At 41.6% G+C, this 20,332-nt stretch overlaps 1 protein-coding gene across 2 annotated transcripts in view; it reads left to right on the top strand.

The window, feature by feature from the left end:
* LOC308408917 (uncharacterized protein) overlaps positions 1-20,332 on the top strand; it is an 81,132-nt gene that overhangs the window by 4,447 nt on the left and 56,353 nt on the right. The window contains exons 2-3 of one of the 2 annotated variants that reach the window (XR_013973868.1): positions 100-244; positions 14,027-14,085. Coding sequence is in view for 1 of the 2 variants with exons in the window: in XM_080901398.1 (XP_080757524.1) it covers positions 14,027-14,085 (59 nt within the window). In the remaining variant the exon portion in view is untranslated. The remainder of the gene's footprint in view (positions 1-99; positions 245-14,026; positions 14,086-20,332) is intronic. The other variant, XM_080901398.1, reaches the window with a different exon arrangement.

Raw genomic sequence — 20,332 nt, 5'->3', positions numbered from 1 at the left:
GACATCACAAAACACGACTTTTCACCGGTAGCTCCCTCCTCCTTCGTCTTGCTTCAATCTCTCTCTCTCTCTCTCTCCTTCATTGCCTCATTGAAACAGATGGCGTTTTATGCTGGGCACAATCAAGACTATTCAGCGTCAGGCTGGGCAGCCCTCCCCACCTGCGTTCAGCCCAATCACAACCTAATGAACACACTGGGAGCAGTCTGTTCCAAATTACTCCCAGTTGGAGCCAAGGCCACAGGTAACCCCCCCAACAATCACACTTTCCCCCTTCCTCTCCACCTCACCTCCTTTGCAACAGTTACCTTGCCCACCCGCCCGAACTGATATTGGTTCCAGCATTTAGACCCCAACTCTTACCTTTTAATCAAATCAAGATTCATATCTGTGGGCTGTCAGCATTCCAACACAGCTCAAAGGCTACGTATGTCGCAACAAGCATATAGGTTACATGTGGGGAGATGTAGATTGACAGCTAACGTGTTTATATGTTGGAGATGAATTGGTTCTATTTGATATATCTCTGAGAGCTGTTTTTCCAGATGTGTATAGTGATCTTTGCATCTACCATTAGCCTTCTCTCCCACCTGGGCATACGAGTACACGCATACACACTCTGCATATACACGTATAAAGAAGCATTCAAAGGCCTTTGTGAATGCTGTGGTGTTAACCACAATAGATCTAGATCAGCATATTTCTATCACTTCAAAGGGCCCAATTTATGCACTTTTTGGTTCAGATCACTTGGTCCGTTATTTCAATTCAAGCAGTGTTTGCAGTATTCATAGGCTATATATGCTAATGTTTTATTCATGTAATTGGGTTGAAGAAAAACAGAGAAAGTTACCATTATTTTTAAAAGGCATTGTATTTTTGTATGAAACAGCTACCTGAATTACTTGTTAATACATGTCAGGGTAAGTGTGGGGCATTGGTAGGCAGCTGACACCAAAAGTGTGCTGAAGCCAAGATCCTCTGACATTCTGATACACATTCCAACATCCCAAGGGACAAAGGAATGAAACCAGGAAGCCTGCCTCGTCATGTCCCATCAGTTGCTATAGGACCTCAGAAACCCCAGGCCAACTACCAGCTGCCATGTGGGTGTCCATCACTGAGCTTGACAGGAGTGCTGCCCTGCTGGCTGCCCTTCTTCACTGTCCCTCTGGTCAATCTACACCTCAATTGGCCCTGCACTGGTGGGTGAAGCCTGGTCCTTCTGCTGCATGTCAAAAAGAGCCAGGATCCACAGAGGAAGTGCAAAAATCCTCTAATGGCCTTGATCCAGATGGATGCATCCATGACAATAGGCCCCCGTGCCTGTGGTTTGGGTTTTTTTGTCAGTGAGCAACACAGAGGCCACCACAATAACACAGCAAAATTATGCATGCAAGCCAAGTACCATTGACATGTTAAAGAGTACTGGCAGTTGCTATGATAATTAAGTTACCTCATTCCAAGGCAGAGAGCTCTTTTCTCTTAACATGTCTTTAAAGGCATTTTGGGGACATTAGGCAGGCTTTAAGACAATACATACAGAATGAGAAATAATGGATTCAGTAGCTCACCATTTCTCAGCTCATTTGCCTAACACAGGGCTATACATCTCGAAGTGAATGCTGCTTGATGGGATTGCCTTCAGAGATGTGCTTTGTAGGTTTTCCATTCTATCACTCAAGAGACTGACATATTCTATGAAGTCCATATGGACATCTTAAGGATAGGCAGAGTATGAAATATTAAGATGGCTGATCTATTTCATGACAGCGACAAACAACGAATTCTCTTTGTTGGGACCTGTAGGCTTGAAGCATTGCTCACAAGTATGATATTACCGTCTGTAATGTCACACTTGCCATGAGTGAAGACTGACCCGTTTAAGCAAGCAATAACATCAATGGCAAACCCTCTGTTCACATTGCTTTTAACAGAGATGTTTGGTTACGTCAAGGGGTGTCTGATCTCCCTCTGCCTCCATAGGGTCTCACTGAGAGTGACCACTTTGTGTACAGCTGGGGTATGTTTGGCTAGTAAAGTAAAACCAGGAAGCCTTTGAAACTTAACCAAAGCCTCTTCAGGAAAAGGTTGGAAGTTCACTCTTATTTGGAGACTGCAAAGCTTTCTCCGTGGACACACTGAGCTGGGTCAGGAACATCAGAAGCCAGGTTTCTTCCTACATCAACGCAGCTGCACACTGCAACTTAAAGTCAGTGAAAATATCTGTGCCTAGATGTTACTTGACTGACTTGGACATGTTTCCTTTATTATATTTTAGCCAACACATCAAGAACAGGTCGTCACAATTATTTTTAATGTCTAGTTCAATTAAAGCAGATGTCTCGTGTGTAGGGCTTGCATGTACTGCCACGTTCTTTCTGTTTTTGCTAAATAGTGAAAATCTGACATTGCAGACAGGCGCTGAGTGAAAAGATTTCAAAATGCGACTCTAGCACTTTCAAGGCAGGTCCTCTGTGTTAACAAGATGGTAGTTAATGGTTCTGCTTTTATGGTGGTGGTCGCATGTATAATTAAGCTGCTGTTGTATTTGTCATAAAAATCACCGGGGTGCAGGAAATGTTGCAGGAGCCATTTTTACTTTGAGCAGTGGAAAATTAAAACCGTCAAACCCCACAATGTTGTTTTGACATCATTCCAATGTTTATGGATTTTCCTGTGTGTGGTTGAGGTTTTCGTATTAAAAACACTTTAGTGCCTCACCTTGTGTTTGTTGGGGGAACAAAGGTTGCAATGTTTGCACAATGCAGATTGTCCCTTCTGGGAGGTCTTGCCTCTGGTGCTACTTGTTGAGAAACATGTGGCATGTCTGCCATTAATGAATGTCTCACTGTTACCTGCTTTGTTCCTGAATCATACAGTTCATGCAACAATATTTTTATCCATTATGATGGCATAACTATTTAATACTCCATTGTAGTGGAGGATTTGTGCCACTCACGTGCCATGCGTGTAACACCAGGCCAGCTTTTCGAAACGAGAGGAAAATCCCGTTGAAACAGGTGTTGCCAAGCCACACTGATGACCTCTTAGCCTACATGTCACCATATCCCCAGAGCAGTTTGGTGTTTGCATACACGTAGAAATGGCATGAACAGTGATCTCTAAGTATTTTTTTTTCTGTAGAAGAAGCAGTTTCTGGAAGCAAACATTTTCCCAAAACAAACACACAGAAAGGGCAAATTTTCTAAGCCGTGCTTCATTTCTTCATTTTGTCGACAAGCGAAACAGTATTAAGAATTAGTTACTTACAAGGATTACTGAAATTTAAGGTGGCAGCTCGTTGGCAGATTTTCACGCACTACAGACGCCTAGATAAGCCTTATGTTTGATTAACCTGCATGGCCCCAGTGATATCTATGGAGATGAGTTTGGGTGTCATGGCCCTGATGTCACCTCCACAGCAAAAGCTCCCTGCCATGCTTATGACTCTGTATCTATGCTAATATGGGGATCAGCAGGGTAGAAAGCTCATCTGACTCGTGCTTTTGCCTTATCTTATCATCCTCCTTGCCCTGCTCCTTTCTGCACTGCTTCGCTACGTAAAAAAAAGTTTAGCCTCTTCTTACTCATCTTTCTTCCTCGATCTCTCACGTTCACATCTTCTTGCCTTTTCCTCTCTTTTACATGTCTATTTCTCATCTTTGCTTTGGCCGTGTCAACTTCTGTAATGCTTTATTGAATTATCAACCAGTCATACCTAATGTTATGCACTGGACATGACACCAAATTTCTGAGTTACTCAGATCTATGTAGTTTATTTCAGATCAAACAGACTTTGTTAGCTCCTTGGCGAAAGCATAATTGGTATGAGTCATCGAATGAAATAGTCCAATTAAAAGAGCATCTAAAAAAGTTATCTCACGTAGGTTTGTGATCAAGAATGGGTCAGTCCAGACAACAAATCCTGTCTGACTGAACTAACACCCCCGCTTTGCCCCTCTTAGCCTCTTTGTCTCTATCACGCCCTGCCTCCCTGGCATGATTATTCCTTATCATGTATTTATTTGTTTAATCCACCCCTTCCCCCACAACACTTGGCGGCCCCATGCACGAGCTGCCTGTCTGGCAGCAAGGCCCCCACATCCCCCACCTCCTCCTACTTTTCCATATCCACTCCCCATGCCATCTCCACCCAGCCCCAGCCCAGCCACAATGGCTGGATGTTGCTTCCAGAGCCTCAGTGCTTCATTCAGGGGGAAGAGACCCCCACCTCCTCATTTCATCTTTACATCCCTCCCACTTGCATGTGGCCACCACTAGCCAGCCTCTATGCGCACTATAAATAATGGATGCATTAACATGCATGAATATCTTTTTAGAAGGGGGGTGGGAGTGCTTTAATTCATTATTAATCCCCTTCAAGACAAAATGGGCCGCAGCTCCAGTAGAACTAGGCCCCTGCTAAACCCTGCTTTTTGGGACTTCACTTGTCTATGCTGTATTCCCCTTTTTTTCCCGAATTGGTTACTAACTCCACCCACCCATGTCTACATAACCCCCTCTTTTTTAAAGCTCCTCCTTCTGTCCCCTCAATCTCTACTAAAACACATCTGGATAGTGGGTAATCTTTAATGCTTTTGTGGATTTGGGGAGGTTGGGGGGGGGGGTGTTAAATTGCGATCCTAGGCCGATCATCTCAAAACACAGCCTGGTTAAGTGTCACTTGGTTGATATGGGAAAAGTCAGACACCACTGCTATGCCAGATGGTCTATTTTTTTTTCATTTTCAAATATTCCATAGCAGGGAAAGGGGATGTAGGTAGTTCTGGCTTTGAAGTTACCACTCGTGCCATTTGGTTCAAGAGCAGATTTAGCAATGGGAGAACGGAAGTAAAAGCAGGGGGTGTAAGGTGGAGGGGATAGAAGGGAAGCATGGGCTGATAGAAAACACTGGTACAAACCTGGTTAGAGAGCGTTACGTTACATATGTGGGTGGTTGGTGGGGAATTATGTTATTTTAAAACTTGGAACACTACATTAGGTATTTGGGACATTAGATCAAATACATGGGTTAGAGTTTATCAGCATGTGTTTCAAGGAGATAAATTGCTATACAGTGAATTAACAAAGGCATGTTGGGTTGACTGTATGTGTTAGCACGCTCGTGTGGATTTATTAACAAGATAAATAATGTGCATATTTTTTAGTGTATCGGTGTGATTCATAGTGCACACCCCTCTTCCACCACACACCCCTCTTCCACCACTAGGTCGCACTGCCTGCTTCGCTGCCTCTTTCGTGCCTGCCACAGTCCTCTGACTGATCCAACCAATCGCACACAGACAACAGAACCACATGAGCACGTCATCCTATCGCAAAATACTACACTAAACACATGCATTTATATTTGGGCACAGGCTCAGTGCATTCACACAGTCCTACACATACTGGATATGTGCCCACCTTACTCACCACATTGATAAAATGTACGTAATCCTGTTTGTTTGAATTGCCATGGTATATAAATATAACAAATCCAAACAACAAAGTCAAACACATCTTCATTATTCCAGTATTTGTTATACATCAATATGTATTTTTTCCAGAATATTGGTACAGTAGCCTATAGAAAAATGGATTAAAATTTAAAAGAACATTCAATTTTTTAGGATTTTATAAAGGAGTTGGAGTGTGCCAGGACTTTTTGTCGGGCCAAAGTTAGAAAAGAGATATGGAGTTAAGCTGTAGTTGTGACTGAGACAGTAAAACCTCATGTTTAACAAATACTTGCCTGAGGGTTCAGGTTCTGAGATAGACACTGGTGTAAACATCCAGACAGACTACTTGTTGTTGAGTAAAATAAATAATAATTTTGGTTCTGGAAAGTTTCACTCACAGGCTGTTGGATCTGCTGTCGTTTGCTCGTCTTTGCTCCCGTCTCTCAGTCTGGATGGTGGCAGCAGGGGCTGTTTTGTTGACACATACAGGACCTGGTCTCAAGAATTTTCTCAGCTGAATGTTTGGATCTCAGGTTCTCGGCACGAGGCTGGGGACAGGTTGTGAGCTTTAGGCACCACGCTGTTACTCTGAACTTCGCTCAACCCCTTGAATTCCTTTTCCTGAGCAGGATATTGAAATACAGTGAAGTATTGGCACATCGATGCCCGTCTATCACTGGGGCCTACAAGGGGATTGGGGTAAAAGGAGACCCTGTGTAGATCAGAAATGGGCTGCCAGGCCTAGGTTCAAAGGTAAAGAAAAGAGACCTGGGTGTGGAAAGAACGAAGACCAGCTTCTGCCACATCACATTGACTAATCACAGACCAGTATAGGTACTTATATTAAATTGTGCAACCTCATTATTCTTCTTCCAAGCTGTCTTAAAGGATTGCTGGATTTAAATATTAAATATAGAAATGTGTAACAAAAGTCGTAGTTTGTCCGCTACCTCCTTTTAAGACAAACTAAAAAAGGTAAAACTGTATTTAGCTGTCTGAGCTTTGCTTTTTCAATTGGATGATATTATTTTATCAACAGGTGTCCCACAAATTGGTGCAATACTGTAGCTTTCGCAGTCCTGTATATCCTGAAACATTTTCTTACCAGCTGCGTTGTATAGCATTTGTGAAAGAGTGATGATGCCGCCTTCATTGCATAATCGTGGCCGTAAATGCGCACAGCGTACCAGGAAATGAACCTTGCCGGCGTATCGCAGGGGGGTAGGATGATGTGGATGTGGCTGGTTATGTAAAACTATAGGGCACAGTTCGAATGAGCCAGATGGGATGATAGTTGTCATTTTAAAGAGTAACGAGCTTGTTGTCGGCTTTGGGACATGTCGCTACTGCATGACCTTGTGAACTTGTCTGCTGCGTGACCTCAAAAAATGGCTCCCCGAGCACCCCTTCACATCCCTGGGTTTATTTGCACAGGCATTTGCCCAAGCAGGAAGTGACATCAACGGGTCCAAAGTAAAAATATGTCGCAGGACGGGCTGTCTAGGATGTCCAGGACCGGTGTTTGTAAGGGAGGATGCCTCGCACCGGCTCCACAGAGAGTGATGCTCACTGAGGGATGCAGGAGAGCGCCACACAGGCGAGACAGACACCGGAGGCTGAGTGAGTCGCCTGCTGACTGAGTGCTTTATGCCGTCACTTTCATTCATGCAAGTTCAGATATGGTGCCATACTTTGCCCCTGTCTAAAGCCGGTGACGCAGCGCATAACGGGCGATAAGTCTTCACTGTGTGTTGAATTAAGGGATTTTGTCGGTGTCGCTCCTTTGAGAGGAGGGTTGAGATGTGTACCGCGATAGAAGAGGAAAAAAAAAACCTGTTATGAATTCAAGTGGAGGAGAGCAGTGAAATCCGTGCGAGGCTTTCGGTGCGCTTTTGCACATTTTGATACACTAAACTGTGCAGATTGTTAAAAAAAACATGACTGACAGCGTTAAAAGTAATAAAAACAAACGGCACATATTAAGTTTAACAAGTTGGACGCGTAGCACATAGCTTTTCAAGCGGCTTCTCAACACATAAATGGCGTCTATTTTTTATCCGTCCTGCGTGTGTGTGTATGTCGTCCTCACCAGGGAGGCTCTGACAGACCCTGCCGTGCGTCCAGACTGCAAGTACTGCAGTCACGTGGTGTCTGCTATTATCCAGCCTCGCGTCAGGTACAGCCTACCTACTGTTGTTTCGAAACCGTTTCCGGGATTATATCCCTCCAGTTGAAGATGGGGAAGATATGCTTGGAAGTTGAGAAAAGTAAATTGTAGGGGAAAATTAAAATAACTCATTATTTGTATATTCTCCCTTTCAGTTAGTAACAATTTAAAGCTTTAATATGTTAACATTTAATATTCCCAGGGAAAATCCAAATCCATTCTAACAAACAGACTAACAAATAAAAAATGAACACCAGAAAGCTCACATTACTACGCTTCATAACTTAGTTTTGATAAAATAAAGCCCATAAAGTGCACCTGTACAGATCTACAAGTGCCGATTATTTATTATGTTATGCAGACACAAATTTAAATGTAATAAATTTATTATTATTTCTTTTACTGCTCCTGCCAGGTAAAAGTTCATACTGCGAGATGTTATCTACATATTGTACATTTAAAAAAATGTACAATATGCATTATATATATAATTCATGCTTCAGCTGTATTAGTCTTATGATTAAGACACTAAATCAAAAATAGATCTTAACCACACTTGTGCATTTTAAAATAATTTATGAACTGCACAGTGGTGCTGCTATTTCATACATTGGGCACTTGTGTGCAGTAGCATCTGAGATTACTGGTGTATATAACTCACACTGCTTTTGCCTGCCTGTCTGGAATGATAGCTTCATTATTCATGGTTGCATGTAGACAGCAGTGCTTAATCTCTGGCTTGAATGGGACAGCCTGTTACTCTGGAAATAAATGCCTTTGCGTGGTCAGCCTTATCTGGAACACGTTGAGGAATAGAGAGGCACCAAATAACAGGGAGGACTGCTGTGCTGAGCCTTAGGGTGGCAACAGCAGCTAAAAACCCTACCCTACTGTGGCATTTGGGGGCGATTTGAGGCCAGTGGTAATTAGCCAGGCTGGACCCAGGAGCACGGCCATATATTCTCAGTGGTGAAAAGGTCTGGGCAGGGGGTCTATTGGCGTTCGACAGGTGCAGCGGGAGGAAGGCGTCAGGAGTTTAGGCAATCAAAACCAGAGATGAGGCCAAATGACAGCATCATTTGGCTTCTAGGGTCACATGCTCTCACCAAGAGCCTCTTCCTTCCATGATACTGAATATTTGTAGATGTGTGTGCATTAGCGCATGCATGTGGTCAGACTGCATGTGTGTGTGCATGAGATGGTTACTGGTGTGCGACACTGGGGTGGGGAGGTCAGTGGGTCATGTTTTGAGTTGCAGTAATCATCTGTCTCACTTTATCTGGCTCACACTTTCACAAAAAAGATCACTTCTTGTCTAATCACATTTGTGTCCACTAGTATTATACAGCAGTCCCTGAGAAGGTTGGATCGTTTGGCTCTTATAATAGTGGTTTTAAAAAAACAAACAGTTTATGGCTGTTTTGTTATGTTTTGATGCCAAGAGGGTGACTAAGTTGAGGAATAATCTGGAATCCATCTCTACTGTTAGTGGGACACACAACTCATTGTACTGGCTGTTAGAGGGAGGAAAAGCAGTGGTGCTGACCATGCTATGTTTTTTCTTGCTTCCTGGCTGTTCTGCTTGAACTCAATAATCCTGGTTACAGCCATTACAAATCCTGCTGTCTTGACTTGAGACCCCAGACAGGAGACAGGCTCTGCAACTTGGTTTCATTTAGCATTCCTCTGGGCTTTACGGGCAGGTGTTTGACATTACTGGCAGGATATTTATTGGAAACTTTAAAGGCAACTTTTTTGCTTACCTCTCAATTAGGCACACACACACACACACACACACACACACACACACACACACACACACACACACACACACACACACACACACACACACACACACACACACACACACACACTGTGTACTGTGGGTGCAAGCAAATAGACAAGGGCACTGACATGCTTTAACACATAAGGGGATGATCCATATAGAACATTCTGAGATTGGCAGTATGGATGATTTGCAGAACGTGTTATCACTTCTTTCTCCAGCTCTGTCAAACACTTTTTGGCTTTTAAAGCACACATCAACACCATGCAATCCACCCATGACCCATGACTATCCCTATCTCTCTACATGCAGCCCCTCTCCCCTTCACCCATTATGTCAGGTCAGTCTATGGAGTGGGGTAGAAATAGAGTTGGTGGGAAGATGGCATGTGTGGCCAATAATTACCGAAGCTTAGCAAGGCCAGTGGCTGTGATGTGCAATTCTCAAATCAAGGTGCAGCCTGAAGACTCAGCCGGTGCCGCTGCTGCCCTCTGCTACTTGATTGCTGGCAACTGGTTGAGCCATGTCAAGTGGCAGTCAGGGAAATGTGAAATCCCAGATAAAGCACAGAGCCCTAAAAAGCCATGAAGCTCAAGTAATGAGGAAAGTGATGGGGTTTGGGGTTTGGGCATGCTTAGCAGGCAGGCAGGAGCCAATGCTAACGCTTTCAACCTCTCCCTCTTCTTGGTATGTCTGTATGTGAGAAAAAGAGGAGGGGTGAAGGTGTTTGTATATTTGACTTTCCTAATCCTGGATTTAGGAGGATCCACCAAACTTCAACAATGCAGAACTGGTGGGTAGGTCAGCACAGTTCTAGATATACCCAACCTAAATCCTTCCAGGTCATCCTCAGCCATAAATCATGTACCTACAGTACATTCTGCCTATGCTTTCATTTTTCCCAGGGCCAGTTTCTTTAAAAATCAAGTTAAAAATCCCCGTAAAATCCCCCTCTCAAGATCTGCAGAATCATTTCTGATATTAATGGCAACCTGATTTGGAACAATTGTACCAGTTAAACGCATTCCTAGTTTTGTGGAGGCCATTATTCCTGGTTTTTAATCACCCCTTCAGTTTTTATAACCTCTCCAAGCCTTGTGCGGGGCTGAGGGGACCATATGTGGGCACAGAACAGGGGCCTGTATGTATGAAACAGATACAAATCAAATTTCACACTGAAGTGGAAGATAAAACTGAAATTCTAATTAAACCTACTTTTTTAATATTAAAAATGCTTTCAATAAGGCTAAAGCACAGAAAACTCAAACAATCCTGCAAATGTCAATACTGCTGCTTATAGGATCACATTAGCTAAAGCTGTAGAGTTTTAGTGTGTCTAATTATATGCTTGTAATCATTTGTTTGTCTAATTTTACACATATTTCCCTCTTTTGTCAGCATTGTAAACAAACAAGAGGAATAAATGTGGTATTTGAAAACCATTGAAACCATTCTCTAAGCAACTTCATTTTATGCACTTAAAAGTTTAACAATAAATCCTCATTGTTTCTTTAATGGACTTGATTTACCAAAAAACATTTTGGAGGCAAATTTGGTTTCCGCTTGATTTAATTTGTCGATATTTTCTTATGTGTGTGCATGTGAGGGGGGAAATATTTATCCCTTTTAAAAGTGCAAACACTTGCATTTATTTGTCTTTTTTTAATTTATGCAGTGTTTCTGACACATTTCTATCTATTAACCTCCTAGAACATGGCGTCCACATATGTGGACATCATATTTTGGGTTATTTAGACCAAAATACTAAATCTTGCTGTACAGGGGCCTGATATCCACTTACGAGGACATTATACTGCCTCTGTTCTATTGAAATTTTAAATGAATATCCTCATATGTGGCTCTCATTTTTCTTAAAAACAAAAATCAGATTAAAAAAATCTGGTAATTCTTTGTTTTTACATTCATTGGGTCCCAATCATCCCAAATATCAAAGAGAAATTAAAAATGCATGCCGTGAAAGAGTTTCGGGTCTTAGGAGGTTAAGATAATTACAGTTACAATTCTCAATAAAATATCGACAAATTAAATAAATTAGAAACCAAGTGTGTGTCTTGTGTTGTCGAATAATACACAATATTGAAGTAGTTGTTTTAGGCATATGTTATTTGGAAGTCCAGACGTGCAACACTGCTGCCAGTGTTCACTACAATGATGTAGTGTGAAACCCAATGCAGTGGCTCACTTTGAGCAACAATAGCTTCACAATGTTTGTTAGTATAGCAGAAATTTCATTTGGGGATTTAGGGTTGTTGACAAAACAAATAGCTGCAAGCGGCCGTGGCATAATTGCTGGAATATAGTGAACTCGGTGAGGTCAAGTGCTCGTTTTTTCACGTGCTTGTTCATAATGAGCACTTGACAACATACCACATGCATAAATTGTGGTAAAAAGTAAGACTTCCACCACCCGGGTGTATGAACTTTGGACCTTTGGATCCCCAGATGACTTCCTGACTGCCCCACTGGGGAAACATATCTTTTCCACCCACCATCTCAAATGTTGGGATGTTCTATAAAACTGGGATGTTTTTGGCCATATAAATAAATAATCCAGTCATTTTGCTGATTAAATTAGGTAAAACTGTTGTGGAAAAGTTATTTAAAATATCGAACATCTAGTCACCAAAATGTCTGTCAGTTTTAGTAGATTTGGATGAGGGCTTGTGGCGCAGTGTGCTAACTGATTTCACATATTTCTTTAAAATATAGAGTCAGATTTTTGAATAGACTGAAGATTGCAGTCTGTCAAACTCACAAATCAGATTTGCAGAATGTATGAGTGAGTTGTTTGATTTTTAAAGTGACATTTAGGGTTTTGGCTTTAGTTTAATATTGTACTAAGCTGTTTTAATCCATCACTGCCTCATGTTATACATCAGTGGAATTTAGCAAATTGAATTTTGTCAGTATCCGTGGAGCCAGTTATGCAATGCAAACTTTTAAAGACTGTGGTGCCCTCTTGTGAAGTACAATGCACTTTGGTTAGTAAGCTCAGTGAGCCAGGCATTCTTAAATATGTGTTTTGATTTAGAAGTCCATATCTTAAAGCATTAATGATGTATTGTTAATTTTGGGAATTGATTTGTTTTTGACAAAAAAGGCAGAAGCTGAATGAAATGTTGAAATTTCCTAAATATATATAAAATCAAGATAGTAAGCGAATAGGCTGAAAAAAGAAAATATAAAATAGCTGCAACATTAATCACATTTAATGCCGAAGATGAAGACAAATTAATTAAGCCAATCAATTTTCAGCATCAGACTTTGGTTCAACTTAAACTCACACACACAGAAATTATATATGAAAAATCTAATGAAGCCCCGATGCAACAGAGGGCCAGAGAGGGACAAGACCTGAACTGAAATGTGGGACAGAATAGAGCTCGCTGTCTTCCTACTTATATTCATCCCTTCTCCCACCTGTTTCTAGGTCTGCACAGCTGGTGTAATTTGTTACTGAGTTATTGTTCTTTATGATTTCTAAGCTTAGCTTAATCTTTAGTTAATTTAATGCAGCTAGTCTTTATCCTCTAGGTTTCACAGTATTTGATAAAATGTGTGAAGTCTTGTCTTGCTGATGGTTTACTTATAGTTCACCGAAACACCTGGCTGCTCAGACACCAAATAGACTCACTCCACGCTGTCACGCCTGGCTTGATGGCATAATTTACCCAAGTCACAGTCATGCATGCTGTTTAGCCAGGACGGCATGGAGTGGTTCATAGAGTCTTATTGCTTGTTTACCCTGCGCTTCATGGCCCCCCGCCAGCAGCTACAGCAATTATCACCTTGGAGGAATGTAGGACTCTCGTGTTAAATACTCTTTGACCCCCCTGTTGGAAGAGGGCAGGGGGTGGCTGCTCCTCCCAGTGGACATCAGGGGGTTGGTGATATAGTCAGTGGGTGCAGGTTTGAGTACATGTGTGTATATGTATTTGTAGCGGTGCAGGAGACACAAGAGGTCTCCTTCCTCAAACACATGTGCTTGCAACTCCCAATAGTGTAAACAAGATTTGGGTGGTGTGTTTACAAAGTAAATTAGTTTCTACAGATCTCTATTTCACTTAAAAAACATAGAAGGTGGTCTTGGAGCAGAGGGTTATCCAGGGGCAACTATTAGATTTCACCTTCAAGCTGAAGTCCATTATGTTAAAACAAATACTGCAACTTTTTGTCTCATGACTAGTAAATTAGCCCAACCACAATCACAATTTTACAAGCAACTGTAGTGCACTGTAAAAAGTGGCTTTTAATGCACATCTGTGTAAGAGAAAGTGCGAGGAAAAACTAGATCGCGGAGGGTGTCTAGACATGAGAGTTGTATTATATATGATGCTCTTTGCTCTAGAAGGCAATTCCATTTGAACATATGACATGTTTAGGGACAGGAATGTAGCCAGACACACATACCTTTCTTCCTCTTCCATCTTTCTGTGGCCCATATCAAATGACTTTATGAGTGCGAAGAAAATAGTATTGCATGTGCTGTAGGGAGTAAAGATACCATGGAAATCAATTGTGTATGGAATCACTATTTTCTGACCATGATTGATGCTTTGAGCTAATGCATTTTTATCTTCACTTTTACAGGCTCTGTATCATGGCTGTCTGTTTGAACAGATGCTGTCTGCTATCCAGTTATGGCTGAGGTAAGAAAACAACATATTGTGAGTATGCCTAGTGCTCTCTCTGCTTTAGATGACAGTGCTGACATAGTATCAGCATAGTTTCTTGTGTGATATATTGCTGAAGGTACAGTGTTGGTGTTGTAATTGCTTCAAAGTCAGCACAGTAAGTGAGCATCTTCTTGAAATAGCTCGCTAATTTTGACCTCAGTTACCCCGAGACCAGCAACTGTGCTCTGTCCTGTCTAGTCTGCGTTAAGCTGTGCATTGATTAACCCCTCCTTGAAGGCAGCCACCCTTAAAAAGCAAGGGCCTTTACACGTTGTGACAAACCAAAGTATCCCCGCAGTGTCATCAGATCACTTCGCCACTTTCAATTAGCGATCATCTTTTGCCACATACTGGTAGGGCAGAAGTGCTCTGTTGAGCCAGATGAGCAGCTCAGTCCTGTCCCAAAGGTCCAAAGCTCTTATAATTTATTCATGCATGCACAGGCAGACAAAACAAAACACACCCATCCTGTAGCAGGACAAACAGCTGCCAGCTAGAAGAGAGTGTAGCAGAGTTAGGGTGGTTTAAGGTGCAGAAAGCAGAGGCCATTGTAACTACACAAGGCACAATCAGCACATCATCTGCACTTACTTGTCAGGACTTAAACTTCTTCGTGTTGTCATGGCAACATACTTTACTCTGCCACAGGGGATGTTCTTCTCTATTTCAAATTGGACTGTAACGTTGGAGTTGGTTAAAGGGAAGCACTTCACTGTACTCAGACATAGATTTCTTTGAAGATGAGGACTATGGTGTACTTGATGAAATGTTTTGATCTTGATTTGTATGGTAATGAATCTGGTGTTATATATGCATGCTTTTTGCTTTGTTTTGTTTTTTTATGTGGAGCCTTTAACCTTCAGACATTATTGTGTTGTTCGTCTTAGCCTCATTTCAACAACAATTGCAGCAGTTGCAGGGTTTCTTTTTTTGTCTTATTTGTGCTGGGCCACCCTAATCAGTAGTGTGGTTGTAAGCAAGCTCCTCTCGCTTTGCAGACTTCTGCTTCCCTCAGCACGCTCACTGCTGCAGCACTCATCCACGAGCAACACACTCATTCACACGCGCTTTCGCATGACTACACTAATGCACAAACAGGACTTTGGCCTCGGTTGGCTCACGCACACTCAGTTACTCACTCAGGAATTATCGTCGTAGTAAAACCAGAGAAGAAGAGTGAGAGAGACATCAAGACAGAAAGCGGGACTGAGACCGGGGAAACGGAGGGAGGGAAAGGGACAGTGATTGCTCAAACAGAAGCATTTTATCCCCAAGCGGTTTTTAAATGCTGCCACGTCCGTGACCCCCAGTTCCCTCCAGTAGATGTTGTGGCCACAAACTTTTTTTACATGTATTTTTCCACCAACAAGAGTAACATTTGAGAATTGTTATTTGTGCTGCAGGTGTTCAGTGTCAGTGTTTTTGTCTTTAAGTGTCTGGTTAAAGGTTGTACTGCTCAGCAGCTTACTCATAGTGTGTTTTGAAGGATGTGACAGACGTGTTCTGGAGTGTGTTGTTCTGCTGTTCTCACATTTTTCTCTCTCTGTCAGTTCCTCACTTACTCTGGCTGTGTGTTTGTGTGTGTGTGTGTGTTCCTTCTCTGGTCCGCTGCTTTGGCACAAAAAGAAATACTGGGCCGCCCCATTCTTTGTTCTGCTTCCTGTAGGAAACTAGCAGCAAATTGTGGCTCAATGAGGCGTTGCTGTTTTGTGTGGTCTGATAAAGTGCAAACGAAACCGTCTGGGCTACACTGGCCTGCTGCAGTGCTTTCCATTGTAGATTGGACTATGAATGTAGGTCTGTGTGATGGTTGGTTAGTGTTGAACATTAGGTGATGTAGGGAAGGGGGGGGGGGGGGGGGGGGGGGGTGCTGGGTCTAGGGTCCATTCACGCAGTTTTAAGATGTCACCCAGTGTTTGGAGCTGCTGTCCACTGTGTTTAATTGTGACGATGGGTCATTAGAACTCTGCTTAAGACTAGAAAGAGTCTGATGACTTGCTCGCTTTCAAGGGTTTCAAAATCCAAATACTGTAGAGTTCTCATATAAAGTCAGCATGACACACTTGTCAAAGTGATCAGAGCAGGGCATATGTGTGTGGGTGTGTTGATGTGAGGGTGGGAAGTATCCCAGTTTTTACTTCAATGCATTCATCCAACACCTGCAGTAAGTACTTAGCTTAGAAATGTAAGGGGTGACTCACAGAATATGAAATAATTTCATGAAGAGTTTGTAGTCCTAGATTTTGAGCAAAGTAAAGCTGGAAGCAAACAAACTACTTCAACATCATCTTAATAGTTTATTTGATCAACCATTTAAACGTTTCCAAGGAGTGAAGTACAGAAATATTTTTAAATATAGTGTACCTTTCAAAGAAAGGTTTTGTACATTGCAGAAGTGCGCAAGTCTACTTAATGTTTCTGTTATGATACTTATCACAGCAAAGGGTGAATTTCAGTCCACTGGAATAAAGTTAAGTGAAAATTTAATACATTTTTCCAGCAGTTTGAAAATCACACAGTTCATAGGGGTGCCAGATTTTACTTCTCAGGTTTGTTTCATGACTTCATGTAGCATACTTTATTCCAACACCACAAGGATGCACATGGGACAAAATACGGTTAGGATCCACAGATCAAGTTCTTTGAATCAAGTAAAACAAACACACGTCTTGGGAGACAGACAAAGAAGGAGGGTCTTGGGTGTGCCATGGCCCTTGTCTAAAGTGGTTATGGGGCCCACATGGGCATTCTGCTCTCCAGAGGCTGTTGGGGTAATTATCTGCCAGGGTGCACGTGTGGGAGTGTGTGTCAGATTGAAGGTGCACATGCAGTTGTTTGCAAGCATCCTGGTCTCATGTTTTGGTGCGTCTCCCTTAAATAGGATGAAATGCATCGACCCTACATACCTTTAACGCTTGTGCAATCTATTCACATATAGACCCTTTATGCTCTGCTCATCTTTTCCTTACCCCCGAGAATTCAGAAAGAGGATCTGGAAGTCTCAGAGGACGAGTGTGGCTGGGGTAAGAGGGTGAGGAGCCATCTTTGACAAGGGGCATGGGGCCCAACGGCACAAAGCCCCATTCCCTGCTCCTCCATGTGGAAAATGGCAGGAGAGCAAGAGGAGGAGGGGAAGGAGGCAAAAAAAAGTGGAGCAAAGAGGAGGAGGGAGGGACAATTAGTGAGATCTGTTAATCACCAGGGCAACACTCATTTAATTGACATGTGAAATTTGGATTCGTCTAACAAGTCGATGAGCAGTACAACAATGTACCGGTCGTCTGAGATCTGCTGGTGGAAGTCAGAGAGGGGAAGCAACTACTGAGACCTGAGGCCAAGGTCTTTGTTAGAAGTAGCAGTGTTGTTGGGTGGGAAGACTCTCCACAAGGAGATTATTACCCATTATGTGTTTGACCCCTTTAGATTTCTTCCCAGCTGCTCTTAGCTGGGACTAACACAGACCAGAGACACAGCAACACAGCAAAGGTTTTCTGTGTGTCTTTGTATGTTTTTGTCTTTAGCATAAATCTGAGTGTGTAAACAAAAACGTTTTTAATATCACAATAAACCTGACCTGGATCATTGTAATAACTTGGAACAGGGAAATCACAAAAGGAGGTGGGCAGAGGAAAAAAACATGAAGTCTTTACAGAGTTTATACAGAAATCAATAAGCTATTCAAGGTCATCAGAAAGAAGCACCACTGTCAAGCAGCTGCTACACTGAAAGCACACTAAGGGCCTTTCTCAAACCACCCCCCAATCCCTCTCCCCACACACTTCTATTCTGTTTCTACGTGGAGTGTGACATCCCAAACCAATTAGTCTTAAGTAGGAGTGGATAATCAAATCAACAAATCAGCATTGATGCTGAGTTGCCAATCATGTGCAGTGATTCATTTGTGTTTGCTATAGAAGCTCTGTAAGTTCTATGCACCTATTTTTTTGGGGGCAAAACGTTCAAACAAAGATATCTAATTATGCACACTTCAAGTTCTCTTGTCTAGAAAAAAGTGAGTGTAGTCCTTTGATTTGCAGAGATCTTTGCAAAAATATTAGGCATGTTCTATCCAAGTTAAAAATTAGTTAAAAATTTACTCATATTTTCAAGTAAAACTAAAAAAGCCAGACCTGCAGCCCTAGTTTATTTATGCCGTTTAGCCAGAAGCAGTACAAATATCACCGAGTTTCAGTGGACCATTTTTCTACAACCTGAAGCAATATGTACACATATTTTCTGCTGGATTTCTGTGAAATTTGGCAGTTGGGTCTAAATATTTAAAACTTTATTTACCTGCCAAACTTTTATTTAGTCAAAACTGTAATTTTATCATCTTATAATTTACAGTTGCACACCAACAGAAAGGTTTAAGTTTTAGTGTGAAGCTGGCCATTCCTTTTGGAGGTATTGTACATCATAAACTTTTTTCATAGTTCTGATAACTTTTGGAGGAAGTTCCACTTTCTCTTTTTTATGCGTCCACACTACAGGAACTGGAGAGTATTGTAGATCTTAGAACCTTGGTTTAGTTGTGTTTTTCTTTTTGGCTCCTGCTGTGGGGTGTGGTGTTGTCTCAGTACAGGAGGAACTTTGCAGTATACAATAGTTGGTTGAACACATCTCTGCAGCACCAGAAACTTCTCTAAGATGAAAAAAGGACTTCTTAAAATTGGGGAAAACAATAGGTTTGTATGCAGCAGCTCTTTAGGTTAGCTTTAAAAATGAAAAAACAAAAAACAAAAACACAAACAAAACTTTAACCAAACATGGTTGGAGTTTGTTGAGCTTATATGGGATGGGTTGAATATCATGTTCTTTTATCGAATCAAAGTAAACTAGAGATATTTTTAATAGCCTTTCTCATTTACTAGGCATCCAAAAGTGCAGAGTACAATACAGTGAAGAAATTGTAGTAGAATATAAAGAAAAAGACGGTAAAGAAAATAGTTTCCAACTGCAGACTGGCTTTTACATCACTTCAGAGTTCCTGTTGGCACTATGAATGACCTTTATGATGACCTGCTAAAGTATGTAATATGTAGTTAATAAATAGCAGTTAATCAATTAATCAACAAAAGCAATTTATCAGTTTTTTATTGATCCATCCATCCACTTATCTTCCACTTATTCAATTTAAAGTTGCAGGGGGTGCTGCAGTGTATCCCAGCTGTCAAAGGGCAAGAGGCAGGGCATGCCCCGGGCTAATACAGAGAGACAAATTTTTGCAAACTAAAAACGAAACTCCAGCTTTTTCTCATGAAGCATTTTGATGCCCCCTACAGCAGCTCTCACAAATGAGTTGGAAAGGACTTGGTCTGAGTTCACTCGTTCTACAACAGCGTGATTAAGTGTAGCATCAGGGTGACGTGGGAAGTCTAAACTCACGAGTGGAAAATGTTAGGAAAAAGCTAAACACTGTTTACACACTTTGACAAAATACATGACATGAAAAGAGGCTGAAGTGAAGTTTATTCAGATTAGAGATTGAGTGTTGAACAGCCTGATCTCACCTGTTTTGTATTAGTTGCAGCCATAAGACACTCAAGCTGCCATCAGATAGTTTAAAAAATACATAAAGCCAAAATTGAAATAAAATTGTGTCTGTTGTAAATTCCTGTTGTTTTGTGCTTAAGTGTAATAGATACTGCCTATGTCCAAAGTAGCTTTCCCAGTCTGGATAGAGCTGACTGACCTTTGCCGTCTGCATTAAACCACTGGTGCACTCATAACACTACACAAAACACAACATCTTAGAGAAATGATTCTCCTGACTCTCTTTTTCCTTCTTGTTTTTTAATTAATAGACCATTTTCAGATATTGTATTTGTTATATTGCTGACTTCAAATAACAACATTTTGTCATTCGGAATTTATTTATTCAAGATTTTAAAGCAATTAGAAAGACATGTCCTAAATATACTTATTGGACAGGCACTTTATTAAAGTTTCATGAACTAACTGGACACTTACCTCCTTCAGCTAATCTTGGCGAAGTGTAGATAAGTAGCATTTGCTGTTAGTCTAATCAGTTGTGTCTCAATGTCAGAGATTAAAAGTGAAATAGTGTCAGAAATGTATGCATCTCACTTACTTTAAAAATGCCCATGAATGCATTGTGCAGCTGGATGTTGTTAAAGGCATGTGATAAACTCTGAGGAAGGACTTACATGAATAGCTGGAAGCAACAAACACATGCCAGCTTCTGTTCAAGTTTTGTCAA

Source organism: Rhamphochromis sp. 'chilingali', assembly GCF_963969265.1.
Source record: "Rhamphochromis sp. 'chilingali' genome assembly, chromosome: 13".
Classification (NCBI taxonomy): Eukaryota; Metazoa; Chordata; class Actinopteri; order Cichliformes; family Cichlidae; genus Rhamphochromis; species Rhamphochromis sp. 'chilingali'.
The sequence above is the reverse complement of the archived record's forward strand: the minus strand, read 5'-3'. Positions and strand labels throughout refer to the sequence as shown.